At 42.6% G+C, this 16,374-nt stretch overlaps 1 protein-coding gene across 1 annotated transcript; it reads right to left on the reverse strand.

Moving 5' to 3' along the window:
• Positions 1–432: 432 nt before the first annotated feature.
• On the reverse strand, positions 433–16,258 carry iqck (IQ motif containing K). The gene is made up of 9 exons (XM_035180297.1): positions 13,919–16,258; positions 13,710–13,837; positions 13,241–13,343; positions 12,494–12,591; positions 12,265–12,317; positions 12,055–12,132; positions 11,674–11,758; positions 5,465–5,576; positions 433–1,967 (listed from the first exon to the last, which is right to left on the reverse strand). The coding sequence occupies exons 1-9, from the start codon at positions 13,968–13,970 to the stop codon at positions 1,690–1,692; spliced, it is 987 nt and encodes a 328-aa protein (XP_035036188.1). The 5' UTR covers positions 13,971–16,258; the 3' UTR covers positions 433–1,689.
• Between the last annotated feature and the right edge of the window lie 116 nt (positions 16,259–16,374).

The raw sequence follows: 16,374 nt of genomic DNA on the forward strand, positions 1-16,374 counted from the left end.
CTCTGTGTGTGAACTCACTTGGATTCCACTCTTCCCCCTCCAGTGTGGAATAGCAGCCCAGAACCAGTTGTTATCTGGCTTCCCTCTGACAGCCCTGTGCCCGCTCCTTCCTGCTGCTGTGTGTGATCCAGTTTCAGTCGGGCCAGTGCTGCCAGACTCTGCGGAGCTGGCTGCACTATCAGATGTCCGCAGAATGAAATGTGCGGTTTTATCACCTGCACCCAGTGGCAGCTGTCTCCCAGGAATCCACATACCTGCAAAGGAAGATACATGACCCTCCCCATGCCTCACTGGGAGGAGGTGTGCATCGGTGACTGGGATGGTCAGGAAAGCCATTTGTCACAGAACCACCACCTCACTGCTCTGCAGTCACTGGAGAGGAAACCAGAAGTATGCGCTCAGGTAGGCCAGGTTCAAGGAGTGATGGAAACGTGCCAGCAGTGCACTTTATTCACTCACTTTAATTGACAGGCAGGAAAAAGACAGTTACCGCCTGCACAATCTTTTAAGTTGACATCAAGGAAAGCAAAGAACTGCAGTCAGTTGAGCAGCATGCAGTTTTTTTATCCAGAATATTTTTGCAGATAAAATTTGATGAACTTTCCGAGGCTGATGCGTGACATTTAAGATCTTGTTTGATCGCTCCCTGCCACAGAGACAGACAGCTGAAGTTGCCAGACTCAGCAGGGTTCCAGTAAAATGTCAAACTATTCGGCAAAAGACCAAAACACATCAAATATTCTAACTGTGCTGTTACATGGGAATACAAACACAAGATATTAAAAAAAAAAGGATTGAACATCATTCAGTGTGAAATTCTTATAACTGCGGTTGAACCATGCCTCAATGTATCACACAACTTTTATATCATATACCAAATATTAAAATAGAGGAAATGTTATGTTTATTGTATAACAAGTAAGGTTTGTTGATATATTTACTAGAAAATAGACTTTATATAAATACAGTTTTTCCATCTGTGACATTTATCAGCTTTTCAATAACATATATGTACAAATATTTAACTACTGAAGATGAGCTATATAACAGGGTTATTATCACTTGTAAAATAGTGAGAGGATCTAAGGAGGATATTGTATTGTGTATTTATTTTTGCTACACTACACACCAGTGAACATCTTTTGTTTTCTTGACAAGGTTTTTTACTCTTCTTATAAACAGAAGAGAAAATTCTGCTGTGTACGCTGAGTCACCTTTCACTCTGACCCCAGTTCCTGACTTCAATGGAAATGCTATAACCTCTCTTGTGCAGTAAACTCTACTGCTAAAGAAAAAGGAAATAACAAGTCAAGGAAATATGACGGTTATGAAGGTTATATTCCAGTGAGATATCAGCCAGAGGCACTGAGAGGAAATATCTGGTCTGTGACAAGAGGTTTCCCTTCCCGACAGTTTCATATATGAACCATGCTGCTCCCTGTTGGGCGAGACTCGTAAAAAGGAAGTGTTCCATCAAAAAAGGAAATAAAAGCAAACAACTAATCACACACACATCTTTGACCATAAATCCCTGCTTCGCCATATCCAGCTGCCTGCAGACGGTTTTTCGAAGCTTGATTGACTTATTACTTGGTGAGTTGTACATCAACCTAACAGACTTTAATCGCCTTTACATGCCACAAAACCCTGCACACAGAGCAAATGATTTCTGTTAAAAGTACCACGCGTCTAGCTCAGTTTGTGATGTCCGAGAAACGACGGGGACACTGCAGTCAGGGATTCGTCACCGGGCGCAGCTACAGACAGGAAATTATTCAGTGGTTGTGTGGAGGCCATGTCTTCCACGCTGCATAGGCTGGGGGTCAGCCACTCACCAGCCTCAGGGGTCATCTGGGTGGTGGGGGTGTGGACCACAGTGCTCTGGGGGGTGGGGGAAACCACTTGGATGGACACATCAGAGTTACCAGGCTGGGGGCTTTCTGGAAGATCTGTCATAGCTGAGCCCACTGCGGACAAACAAGAAGTGCATCTTTAATTTGACTAGGTATGTGACTGTAAAATGACTTTTGTTTTAAGCACTAAATGTTGCAAATGGTTAAAAATGTGTATGACACATTTTTGAGAATTCTGCTGCACTCTGCTCTCCACTGGGGAAAACAGTTTGGTGCATTAAAAAAAGAAAACCCTTAAAAAATTAAAAGCTTAGTCCTCAAGTGCTCTACCAAAACATGAACATGAGGCTTCTTTTGTCAAATTTCACTGACTTTATTTTGCACAGATTTGTATTTTGAGAAAAATCAAGAATTGAAACTCTTAGACTTGCGTTCGATTATAATCTGAGCATCCTGTTTTTGGTATGCACATGATCCTAATGTCTAAAGGCCTAAACAATTTGTCTAAATGTACCATAAAGTGTTTTTCCAAATTATAATTGATAGCTAAAGTGGCGTGGGCTGAAAAACAACCAGTTACTGACACTTACTCACTGTGGCAGCTGCAGAGCTATTGTGGTGACCTTGTTGTTGTTGGCCAGTAAAAGACAAAGGCTTTGACATTAGGTATGTGGAGCTATGATGAATAGGCTGCTATATTTGACCAGTCGTTCCACAACAAGAGCCATCAACAGATTATAAGCATGGTAGTGAAATGTGTTGTGCAATATTTACACAGTGATGACTGGGGTTGTGTCTCTGAGGTGCATCAATAGTATATGAAGCACCAACATCTGGACCATTGACTGTAAATAAAGATGGATGACATGTCTCCACTTCCTCCTACTAACCAGAAATAAAGCCAAAATATCCTGCATGCTAACGCTGCTATCTCGCCCATTTGTAGCCAGAGTCTGTGCAGTAGTGATCGGGGGATGGAGCTGCAGTAAGGAGGTCCCGCTCATATACGCATGCGACCAGTCTTGAGTCAGGCTCAGCTGTCAATCATGACGTTTGACCCCATTTATATAGCATCGAATAACTAATTAAAACCACTCACTTGGACAAACATTGCTGTTATAAAAAATGACAGAGAAAAATGTATTTCACGTTTACCTTGACTTGCAATTTGGTCCATGTCTCATCCACTAACATGGAGGAGGCAGGATTTGACGACCTATACTGATTGACGCTTCCCATTTGGGGAGCAGTCATGTTGTCCAACCTTATATCCAGACTATGATCAGGACCAGTGAAGCCTCTTAGTACTTTTCTTTACGATCTAAAATGTATTTTTCCTGATTCACATACAACGACCTTTAAAACCACGATGCTGTAGATCTTTATAATAAAGGAGGAAGATATTTAAAATGCAGAGTGCAACTTGTACCAGACAGGAGACTCATTTACTGCAGCTAACACATTAACTGTCAAATGATTTTTTTGTTTAATGACATACTATTGGCAGCAACGTGAATTGCTAATTGGTTACACATACGCTGACTCACTTTCATTACCATTAGGAAGAAAAGGTGTTTGCCAGGCGAGCTTACTACTCTGTTTGAACAGTGCTTGCACTGATGGTAAACATCCACCATGTCAAGCTGCAGTCAAGGACAGTTGTACAGTGATTCATGAGCTGTTGAGAGCTGCACCTGTCCAATGAGCCGTGGCCTTTTGACCTTAGAGTATCATTGAGGTTTTTCACTCTGGGTTACTTTGCTCTTTGCCTGATTGTTGTTCTCTCCATCTCTGACGAATTCTGATTCACATCTGTGACACGTGAAATGGCAGAAGAGGTATTGCACGATGCTCTCCTCGGGTCAAATGAGACAAGTGCAGCTGTTGCTGGATCGACTGAAAGAGCGCGTATACAGTGAGGAGGGGGCTTCTCCAAATAAGCCCTCACTCTCAATCTCTCCACCTCTGTCTGTCCCAAGCATGGGTCATTTATCTGTCAGCTGCTGGAGGGCACGGCTTGCTTCATTGCATCCAAAACAACAGCAAGCAAAACAGCAAACAAACTGCAACCTCAGCACCAATCTCCTCCCCTCCATGCTTCTGTCTCACACATTTCTGGTTCTCTCCCATTCTCATCCATTGAAGAGGTCAGAAAATGGCTTCTATTCAGAACAACAGTCTGGGCAGACTCTCTTTTACACTTACACGCCCTCTTACCAACACACACAAGCACATACAGACATACATCCGCAGGCCCCCTGCTAGAATGTCAGGTCAGCAGAAGTGCTGCAGTTTCAGTAGCAGCAGCTAGCAGCGGCAGCTCTGTGTGGCTGTGGCACCCCAGTGGAAGAATGTTCGTCAGCCTGCCGCGGCTGCAGTGAGGCCTTTGTTGTGTGGAATGTGTCAGTGTGAAACAAACCTGCGTTTATGACAGTGTTGTCAATTGTTCGTGTGCAACAAAAACAGAGATGCTACCATGACTGGCTCGGTGGTGGACGCTGGAGTGCTTGTGTTTGTCATTGGCTGTTTGCAGATTAATTGATATCCTCTCATTACAGGAAGCTCACAAAGTGTTTCCCAACCTGCTTGTGACTGACATACTAACGCAGCAGTGTCAGGTGGGCTGCAACACCCATTATTTAATAAAACAGTCGTCTGAGGAGAGTTCTTATTTCCCCCACATAGAACTCGTTCAGTGCAAAGAACAGTAAATTATCAGGCCACTGTGGCACAGAATTCCTTTTTTTTTTTTTTTGTGAAAGAAGAAAGTAAAAATTAAAGCAACATTATGTAAGAATTTTACCTTAAAAACTAATAAGGGGGAATGTTGCCTCTTTCATTGCCCCTCCATACCACGTAGGCCTGTTTTTACACTGTATCAGGCCAACGTTTGTTCATGCATTTTCTAAAACTATAAAAAATACACTGTGTGTGTGTGTGTGTGTGTGTGTGTGTGTGTGTGTGTGTCTCTCACGCTCTTTGAGCCCTAATCCCAGTCAGTGACACTGGACATGGGTCTGCATTCTCAGCTGCTCTACTCTGTCCTTCATGTGTACACACAAACCCACAATCATACTTTATCCTTTCATACATCTCTCTGCCTTCATCCCCCCTTACCTCTCTGCTCTGTATTTCCTCCCTTTCGTGTCGTGTCCCCAGCCAAGATCCGTGGCTCTATCTGTCACAAAAACGCAACCTGAGCCCTGCAGACGTTTTCTTTCGCGCCTCAGCCTGTAATTTTCTCTCTCTTCCTCCCACTCTCTCCCCTTGTCACCGTCTCTGTCCCTGGCCTCATTCTCTCTCTGCATCACTGTTCTCGCAATCCTTATCTCACTGCCATGTTGGGTTAGGGTTGGCTATATATCTGCAGTGTCTGTGTGTGCCTGAGAATGTATTGTGCACAATGTAATACATACGCGTATCTGTGTAAATGTGGATAGTACTTTATAGGTTGACATCTATGCATTTATCTTGGTGTGCTGCCCGCCTATCTGCAGCTGTTGTCGGCCACAGGAAAAAAGTCAAGATCAATGATATTGTGTTGCTGGCAAGCGTGAGGCATTTGGTTGTACTGCATGCGTGTGTGCGTGTGTGTGTGTGTAGGCCCTCACCTCTGCGTTCTTGCTTGGCCCAGAACTGCTTGACAGTTTTGGCAATGTCGTGGCTCTCTCTCAGTTGTTTTTGCCACTGGCGCAGCTCCTGCACATCTGGCCGCGCTCTGATCTATAACACACACACACACACACACACACACACACACACACACACACACACACACACACACACACACACACGCAAAAGGCAACACATGAATGAATCCAGATAAGCCAACATCATCAATAACTTAATTAAATTGCAAGCGGACCAGTACTATGACACCAGAAGTGGCCCATGATATGTGTGTATCTCTTTGTCTCATTAACTTGTGCAGTGGTTCAACTGGGAGAGTGGCTTATTTACTGGAGACACCACAACTTCCATGCCTCTAATTGATGAAATCTTTATTTCACACTGACGACAACGAGGTGAAACAAAAAAAACACTTTACTTTCCCAGAAACTTCCACCTGGGGTCTAAGCACCAAAGTATATTCCTCTCATCATGATTTCCTTCTTTTCATTTGTCTACAAGTCTCTCCTGACTGAAGCATTATCTCTTTTACTAGTTTATTTCACCATAATATTTCAAGGTGTGTGCTGCTGCCTCTCATTTGTTTAATTGGTGATTTTCACATGAAGCTATTTATAGCTGATATCAAACTTGTAATATTATAATCCTCATTATTATGGTTTTAATAGGAGGGACGTGATGAATTGATGCTTTAATTTTGCTGCTACACTGTTGCATAACATTGCTGAAAACAATACTGCGGCCTGTGAGAGTGTTATGTAAATGTAATGAGCTGTAGAACTAGGCCTCCTTCTCTTTCCTTTTCCCCCTCCTTTTGTTCACTGGTCAACTCTTGTGTTCCCTCTCTTCCCCTTCAGCACTCAGGTGTGCCTCTCCTCAGATACGTGCTCTCATACCAACACCCCATTCCCGAGCACGTCAACCCTCTACACACACTCTGCTCTCCTCCCCACTCTGTATTCTCTTCCAGCTCCCCTCTCCCCGATCTGCGTCTCCTCCAGCTCCTCCCTCTCCATTCGACCCCAGCATTTTCCCATGAGTTCCCGCTTGTGTGGCGGCAATAGTGTTGCTATTAGTCGTGGATAGGAAAGTGGGCCTGTTACATATGCCTGGTGATGGGTTGAGGAGTGAAGAGCTCCAATTGTTAATTCACGGGATGTCACAGCGCCGCAACAGGCCCTCTGCTGATGGGAGCAAACTATAGAAATGGAAATAAGGGGTGTGATGGGGGTGGGGGGGCTCTGGAGTCAGCCTTGTTTCCTTACCATTGCCTGAGTGTGTTTTCTTGAGTCCGTGCAGCCATTTCTACTCTGTGTCACTCCTGTTGTTGTGCTGCAAAAACCTACACCCTCCAGATTTAAACTCCTTGATTTTGTCGTCGTCAGTGTCTAAATGACGGAAATATTTGGTAATTGTGGAACGATGCTTTGAAATGTGTCCCACACTGTTCTTAGAAAGCTGTCTCTGTGAACACACAAGCTTTCCACAGGACGTTGACAGTTTCTGTGTGATAGCAAGAAACGAAGAGCTGGGATCAGTGTGTGTGTGTGTGTGTGTGTGTGTGTGTGTGTGTGTGTGTGTGTGTGTGTGTGTGTGTGTGTGTGTGTGTGTGTGTGTGTGTGTGTGTGTTTGTTTGTGTGTGTGAGCATTATGAATCCTGTCTGTGTGCATCAGCACTGCTGATTAGCAGAGGCTATTGTTTTGACTGTGTACATGAAGATGGCCTGAGACTCTCTATGTTGAATACATCGGAGAATATCTAGGACAACAAATTATATATTTTCTCATCCATTCACTAAAAATAAAGAAATCTAAATTATATGAACCTTTGATGATAAAATATCTTGTTGCTATATTTGTCTGTAACACTGCACACATGACAGGGTCTGTTTCAGAGTCAGTCCTCTTATGCGGTGTGTATGCATGAAGCTTGGGATTAGAGTGGTTCGAAAAATTAGCAAGGCATTGTAAGCCCGTATGCAATCACACGCATATTTGACATGCACGTGCTGTAAAATCACACAGCAGCACGGAACACTAAGACGAGGGACTCTATCCTCCTCTGTCTCTCAAAGCCCACACCATCAGCAGCACAAGCACAACCCCCTACACTCAACAGCCACACAGAAACACAAACTGTGCACAGCATGCCCTCGTCACCCTCTCACACACACACACACACACACACACACACACACACACACTTCAATCCCACTGCACAGCCTTTCTAGCTGCTTCCCTTTTTGTGCAAAAGCTGCCTGTGAGACTGAGCTCCTCGCCCAGTCCCACACTCTGCAGCAGCACAATGGCTTCTGTTCAAGGGGACTCGCTGCAGTCGCATTAACCAGCCACAAGGACAGGCTGCATGAAGCCACAGCCACCGTGTACTTTAGCTACCCTTCCCTTGTTGGTTGATTCTCCCATCAAGGTTTGACCAGCCACTAATCCAGTGATCTGATTCTGTGGACCCATTAGTGGTTACACTCTAACCCTACTGTCCTTTGTAAGAGCACTTAAAAGGTAAACAACAATGAAAATAGTCTCTGTAGTCCAGATGGAAGGGGGTATTAGATGAATACCCGTGTAGGCCCTTCTATCGGATTCTGCACCAGGATGCCCCGGCAGACCCTCTGCAGGAGGGGGCAGTGAGGACGAGCAGAGCCAGCGGTTACTGGATGTCCTGAGTGCCTGTGACATATTTTCTGCATGAATGCCACTGCATGTGACCTGTCACTGACTTAACACTGGACCTGAATCCAAGCCATTCCTTTATCTCTGCCCTCAGATAATTCAGCTGGAATCACAGACCTACTTCTGCTGTTGACTGTACAGCTCTTTGTGTGCGTGTGTCTGTGTGTGAGTGTGTGTAGGATTCTTCCGATCAGCTCTATTAGTTTATGTCAAGTGAAATACCATTCAGTGCTCTCAGTGCCCCACTTCTTAACAATAGCTGGGCCTGCTTGTCCAAGAGCACTTTCCTCAGACATAGACAGAGTGTGCCAGGACTGATAATATCGTCAAAATGACTTCAAAAACAGTAAACCTATAACTTACTTGTCTTTAGTTACCATTAGAACCAAACTATCAATGTCATCATCTACATTAGAGTATCCGAAACATAAAACCATCCGAAACCACACACACACACACAGAGCAAGACACAAGACACTTGGCTTGACCGGAATGTGATTTATTAAGTGAGGGTAGACAATAGCCAAGATGTGGTCAACCACAGTGTGTGTGCTTGTGTGCTGAATGAATCTGCAGGAGACAGTGGAAATGAGTATGATAAAAAGCCCTACTTGACCACGACTCCCATAATATTGACAGTCTAATTGTAATCCCTGTTTATTACACAGCTACCACATTACTCCAACTCAGCTGACTAGACCTGAGAAGTCTCACTGATCCGTGAAGTGTGTGTGTGTTTATGTGTGCTTGTGTGTGTCTGTGCATGTACATACTGCATGTGTGAATTACAGCAGCAGGCATGGATGAATGGATTAGAGTGTAAAGGAGATTATGTAATATGTTCAGACAGAGCAACTCTTCATAGTTCTACGTAAAATGAAACAAGAGACAATCGCATTGGGTCGCAGATGTTAACTAGTGTGTGTGTGTGTGTGTGTGTGTGTGTGTGTGTGTGTGTGTGTGTGTGTGTGTGTGTGTGTGTGTGTGTGTGTGTGTGTGTGTGTGTGTGTGTGTGTGTGTGTGAGTTTGTATCTGTGTGTGTGTACCATCTTTACCGCTGCTCTTCTCCAGACCAAGTCCTCAATATGTTTGGATGAAAGAGATTAATAATGGAGGGATAAAACTCTACTAAAATACCCTCCTTCCTTGTCTCCTGACCCTGAGTCTGTCAGTCTTTCTAACACACACACACACACATTTGCACACATACACATGCACCCACTGCAGTCAGCGCTGCGTCAGGCAGGTTATATAACATCACACAGTGTAAGAATGAGGGGGGGGAAGAAGGTGCATTGAGGGAGGCAGAAGAGAACAGAGTATATTGATAAAAGTAGAGCTGTGCAATTTTCAGCATAATTATTAATTACTATCATTATAGCTACATGTTAGAATATTTGGGGTTAGGGTTCAAAAACTAATATTAATCATTGAGCCAAATGTGTTTTTTGTGTTTATCTTTAGCAAAATCCCATAATCCTATTATACTCTTGTAAAACCCTCGAAAATATTCTCAAGTACTTAAAAACATCACACTGGGACAGATTATGGTGAAATGTAACATGTTGTTGTTCACTTAAACGTGAAATCGTCGAACAATACTGCGCATTAAGAGTTTACACTGGGAGAGAAAACATGACAATATTGAATTGTCACATGCTGTTTGCAAACACGTATGTTCACATTCTCTACTGGCGATGGAAACCCACAGACACAAACAACATTACACACATATACATACACACAGGAGCAAGTGAGATTGTGCTGATGCCCTCGTCTCTGCTCTGTCAATTGAAATACCATTCAGTGCTCTCAGTGCCCCACTTCTTAACAATGACTGGGCCTGCTCGCCAAGAGCACTTTCCTCAGACATGTTGGGAGTGTAACTGGACTGATAATATCATCGAAATGACTTCACAAAGCTAAATTAAACATTAAACCTATAACTTACTAGTCCGTAGTTACCATTAGAACCAAAATATCAATGTCATCATCTACATTAAAGTATCTAAAACACACATTTTCCAAGATTTGGCTGCAAATAATAGAGAGACAAAATGTAAAACTTATAATGATCAGAAAATGATGCCCCCTCATATGGTGTCATGATGACAAAAACCATCAGTGCTGCACAGCTGATGGCGCTGATGCCCTCGTCTCTGCTCTGTTGCCCACTGGGCTGCAGCGCCTGTCAGGAGCCTGCCTCAGTGCCTACCCAAAATAACAAAGTAACTCCACCCTGTGTATCTTAAATAAGTCATGTTCCTCTGCACGGCCAAGTCTCAACTCAGGAACCTGATTGTGCTGTGTTCACAGCCCCCCAGTGTCTTTTGGATTTAGCTAATTCTGCATTTTCTCATTCTGCATCTTGCCGATTTGCTACACTAAGGCCACTCTGCAACACCGTCCGTCCATCCATCGATCCGGAAATGTTCCAAACACACCCTGAGCTGTATCCTTTCCAGATATACCCTCCCATTCTCTCATTTATGACTCTTCCAGGCTGTGTCTCTCTCTCTCTCTCTTTTTAACAAATCCCTTGGGGGGGCCTGGCTGCAGTGCTATCAGTGGCCCAACTGAGCCTCTCTTAGTTCAAAGTAAACACAGAGCGAAGTGACAGGCAGCTGACTCCCTGCTGCCACCTTGTGTGTGCAGAGGTCAATTAGATTTTGTGTCGTTAAAGGGGAAAAAAGAGGAAGTGTTGCCCCCTGCTGGTGTACAAACGGTCCACATCTGGATACGTGCAAATTTGTACAAATCTCGTCATGCACACACACCCACCAATTCAATTGCATACAAAAAAAACTATTTTCAGACCATTAATGGCACCTTACAGCACAGCAGGCCTCTTTTCCACTAATTAAAAGTATACAACTTAATCATCCCACAAGCATGAAGGTTATGAAATAATAAAAAGCTTCTGGTGAGACAAATAAAAACATAACCCCCCCGCTTGCATCCTTTACACGACAAGAGACTGGGTTTATCTTTGTGCGGAGAAACTGCGGCTGATTTCCTCTGGTAGTGTCTGTGTAGGTCTATTTATATCGCAGTACAGACCATGATGCCCATACAGGAGGGAATTAAACCGCGGCATCACTGATGACATAATCAAGCTGCTGAATGAAATTGCAGTCCCTGTGGAAGAGGGGGTTTTCAGCAGGAGAGAATTATACAACATCATCCCACTGTAGGCGCATGCACACACAGGAGGGCGCCTATACGTGCGGTAATTGCAGGTATCCATCATGCTTCGGACATAAAAATCCATTTCCGCAGTATAGCTTCTTAATTTGAGAAGTTTGGGATGTGGTAATTAAACCAGGGAATCCCAGCTAAAGGTATGTGTAAATATATAACCATTGTGACGTAGTATGCATCCAGGTAGAAGAAACATTTTTGTATTTTCTTCCGGACTATTATTTTGAAATTGAGTTATTGGGGTTTGCCTTTGTCAAAAAAGTGTAAAAACCATTTTGCTGAGTCATGTCCAGTGTACCTTGTATCCCCTCCAGAAAGCCTGAATGAGCAGAGCAGCCTGGTCCTCAGTGAGCAGCAGAAACAGAGGGATGGGACGTCTGGGACTTGAAATAATAGGAGAAAGAAAATTAGAAACCTTGTGACAGACAGAGACAAGACAGGCAGCATGTCGAGATACATATTTACAGCACGTTTCTGTGAATGTTAAAATAAAAATGATACATTTATGTTTTGCACAATTAATCCCCTGGAGATTGGATTATATAACCCGGTGAGAAAAGAGAAAGAGAGAAATTTTCAAACAAAAGAGTTTCATTTCTTGGTAAATAGTGAGTTTGCAGGTAACAGCTAAAGCACGTGTCTGTGTGTCAGACAGGTGACCGGCTGAGGAGTCACTCACTGCATGCTGAGCCAGTCCTTGACAAAGGGGATGTCACACATGTTCACCGGGGGCTGTCCTTGTCTGCGGGGGTTGTGGCTGAGGGAAGAGTGAGAGAGACACGACACATGACACGACCACCATTTTTCACACACAGCACTTACAACCGGACCTTGAAGAGAATCTACTGTGGAGTGAAGAGAGAGTTGTTAAAGGAGGTGAGGGTCTTACTTGTACAGCCACTCAGTTAGGAAGTCACACGGGTTGAATGCTGTCACTTTCCTCTGCAACACAACAGAAGGTGATCAATGCCGTGCAACATTGGCCATATTGTACCATTTCTATCCTTCAGTGCAACCAAACCAGTCAATTCCTTACATTCTAAGTCAGTGGTCATTTAACAATATCATATGCCTGTAGGTGGAAAATTCGTTGGGTGTTGATCATGTGAAATTCAAACCTGGAAACAGCCGTGTTTCTGAGCTTCTCTCAACAAAGCCTCCAATCCAGGCAACAACACTGGAAACACCTCCCTCTCAATGAAGCGTGTGACAGGACCTGACACACACACACACACACACACACACACACACACACACACACACACACACACACAATGTACAGACCAGGATGTGAGAAATATTTGTGTATAAGCAAAGTATCAACTCAACCCCCGTTTTAGTTTTGAAATCAAATTAAGTTTTGATTGAGGTCAGTTGCTTACGGCGCCTCATCAAATTGCTTTAATTCTTCCTGTGTACTTTCTGTGTACTTTACAGTAAAAGCCTGCAACCACTAATACATTTAATCATGAATACATCTGACTGTTTGTATGGAATGTCTGAAAATAGAAAAAAAAAATACACATCATTATTCCATCACATATTATTTTAATTTGTCTGTAACTGTTAAAAACTGGGAGAATATTTAGATTTGAGAAGTTGGTAGCAGATGATTTATGGAATCTTCTTTTACAAAATTACTTAAAAATGAGGCTGGGCGATATGGATATATATAATTTTGCTCCTGAGTGAAGGTTGTGGTTTTTTTTATATAGTTTTATTGCCCAGACCCAATTTAAACACAGTAATTGATCAATTTTCTTTCAGTCAATAAAGCAGTCCAGCTGTAGGGTTGGGTTTGGGGAACCTGAGGGAACCTGCAGTGAAGTGGAGGTCAACACCAGGGCCTCCTTGGAGGTTCTTACTTTGGAATTGTGGAGGTGATGTCCCCTCTGCTGAGTTACCAGCGAAACCAGCGTGGGAGAGAAGCGAGTCACAGTCTCTACGAGGGTCATCGTCCTCAGACACCTAATCAATCAATCAATCAAATTTTATTCATATTCACAAATCACAATTTGTTTCATAGGGTTTTACAAGGTGTGATCATCCTCTGTTCTGAACCCTCAACAAGTGTAAAGAATATTAATATATTAATATTAACAGGGGGGAAACGTAGAAACGTCCGAGAGACACATGTAACTGAGAACATCAGCAAAACAACAGTTTGTAACATAATGGGAAAGTGTGTCAAGTATTTGTGCATAAGAAAATGTCTGATAGAGATGAAGGGAGCTACAATGACAAATGAACTGAGGAGTTATTGTCAGTAATGGTGGAGGATGTGAGTATTGTACATCAAGCTTGTTGTAACTGTAAATGAAACCAGGGGCTGACCTTGGCTGTGCTGAGTCCATGCAAGACTGTAGACTTTGTGCTGTCGCTGTACTGGGAGAACTGGGAGCCCACTGAGCCGCCGTGTGTCCACTCAGCACCGGGATAACGGGGCTGCTCCGCTTCACACTCTCCAAAACACACAGAGTCAACGTAAAGTTTCGTGTTTTTAAACTTCAAAGCCACAACTCACCCAACAACCACCAGCTTACCTTCACAAACCTGTTGCCACAGGGATTTCACTGCGCCGGTTGTCTTCGCCATTATTCCGCTCGTTTCCTCCTCCCCTGGTCGTCAAGGACGGGATGGTTGCCAAGGAAGTAGTTGTTGTTGTGCCACGTGGGCAACCAACTTCCGGTGTAAACAAAAGTCGGATTTTCAACTTCCAAGTAGAAAGAAATGAAAAAGTAAATGACGCACACAGGTTTTCTTATGATCACAGCATTACTATAGCGTTACTATTTGGATAATACGAAGTTAAATATATGGCGGTAGTTTTCTTAAATAGACGATTCCTTAGTTTTCACAATAACAAACCCAGAGAATAATACCCATGTGAGCGTTTTTCCTAAAGAAATATAATAGATGCGTTCGTTTGCACTTATTTTCTTTGTTAATGAATGTCCTGTGAAAGAGGGGCAGGTTATATAAGATGATTCTTCTTTCTGCTCCTTTTCATTCAAGGTTTGAGATGTTGTCTTTGCATTTAATGGTTTTGATTGGTCGATGAATGAAATAAACATATATTAAAAAAGTTCCCGTATTCGCCACTGGGGAGCAGCAGATAACTTGATGCAGAATTTTAATTGTGTTCATAAAAATGAACGAGACACAAATCTACCCAGCATCCAATAACAATATTATCATTTCTGAGTGTAGACCACACGGTGAAAATGTTATGTAAATCGAATTAAAGTTGTAAAACGAGGCTTACCTCTTTTCGGCAGTAGGTGGTGCTTTCACTATCACTACATACAGACTAATAGATCTGTTAAGGTCAAAAACACTTTTGTTTCTCTTCAGATCATATACATCTTTCATCTTTGCAACAGTCTAATACATCAAAGCAAACTGACAACAAGGAATTCTTTGATTAATGCATCCTTTGAAGTGTTCTTTTATATAAAGCCTGGGTGGAGTTAAATAGTAAGTCACAAAAAAGTGTTATTCTTTCAGCTTAACATATTCAGACTAATAACCTGAACAACTAAACTCAACAGTGCAGTAAATCAAGGAAAAGACCATAAAGGCACACAACATGATTTACCAACAGCTGGTAATTTTCCGCTGTACCTCGCAGAAGGGGGCAAAGTGCAAAAGAGAAGGAATTAAAGAGCAGACAAGAAACTGCAGGAGATGAAAGAAATGTTCATCGTTTACGATGACAACATGCGCCAAGTAATATTGTGCAAGAGAAAAAAACTGAGGGTGAATGAGTGCCGTGTAGAATTGGAGACGGTGAAAGAAAAGTTAAAACTGACAGAAGAGTTGTGCGAGTATTTAAATAGCACAGTTTAACAGGTAACAGAGGACGCAGAAATATACAAACGGATATGCAAGAATCTGACACATGACTATCAGGGGCTCAGTGAGGAACTGGCGGCATTCAATACGAGAAAAAGGTGGCAGATGTCACTATAATTCTAGAGGCAAGTGAGTGGGAATCAGAACTCCAAACAGGAGAAAGAGAATCTGCTAATTCAAAATCTGGAGCTCTTTGAACTGCTGCTGGTACAGGAGAAGAGTTTCAGTGCTGACCTCAATATCAAGCTCTGCGAAACAAATGCTAAGTTTACAGGCGGACTGGAGAAAACTTCAGGAGAGATAGAATGAGGTCAAAGCAAAGCTGATGGGTTTTTGGACGGCTTGAAAATACACGATACAAGTCATGATACAAGTGTGTACCGAATTTCGTGAAGATCGGTTAAGCCAGACAGAATTGCTGCGTTTTCGGGGGCGCTGTTGAGCCATTTTGCCACACCCATTTTGAGTTACTCCAGAATACATACACTGTCCTCAGGCCTGACACGCCCACGAAGTTTGGTGAGTTTTCGAGTATGTTCAAGCCGTCAAAAATGCGATTCATTTGCCTGAATAATCAAACGAAAAGCAATAGGGCCCTAATGACCCACTTTGACACTGTGGTGAATACTTTCTGAATGCAGACTTTTTAACTGAAGTATTTTTACGTTTACTTAAATCAATTATTCTAATACCTTTTTTCACTGCTGCTGACACAAGAGACAATGAGATTTTTCTAAATCATCATTTACTGCCCTACAACCTCCTAAAAATATATTTTTGGTTTTGTCTCCTATAGAGTTTAGCCGTTAATCATACTTTAAGATTTTCCCAGTGAAGTATTTAAATGTAAATTAACATCTTCAATTCATTTGTAAAGGTATTTTGACCTATGTCAACTACGAGGAGACGTCTCCCATATTTGATAACTAAGGGCTTTTCAAATTATACAGATTTTCATAATTTCAAATTTGCAGACACAAACATATTAAGTGTTTGCCTTCATTCAAAATTAAGCTATATGTTGTGATTCCAGGGCGAAATTAAGGATAAGTAACAGTGTTTTGGAAATTCTTTACATTTGTCATGTTGTATTTCTGTTGATTGTTGTTAAAATAAATGTCTAATGTGCTCCATGTGCTCTATC

The sequence above is a fragment of the Hippoglossus stenolepis genome, chromosome 16, assembly GCF_022539355.2.
Source record: "Hippoglossus stenolepis isolate QCI-W04-F060 chromosome 16, HSTE1.2, whole genome shotgun sequence".
Taxonomy (NCBI): domain Eukaryota; kingdom Metazoa; phylum Chordata; class Actinopteri; order Pleuronectiformes; family Pleuronectidae; genus Hippoglossus; species Hippoglossus stenolepis.

Bases quoted from the DNA above. Each gene is read 5' to 3' on its own strand.
- iqck (XM_035180297.1), bottom strand. From the start codon at position 13,970: ATGGCGAAGACAACCGGCGCAGTGAAATCCCTGTGGCAACAGGTTTGT. The intron at 13,838-13,918 runs GTAAGCTGGTGG...TGTGTTTTGGAG, and splicing joins GTGGCAACAGGTTTGTGAAG to AGTGTGAAGCGGAGCAGCCC. The intron at 5,577-11,673 runs GTACACTGGACA...TGTGTGTTATAG, and splicing joins CTTTCTGGAGGGGATACAAG to ATCAGAGCGCGGCCAGATGT.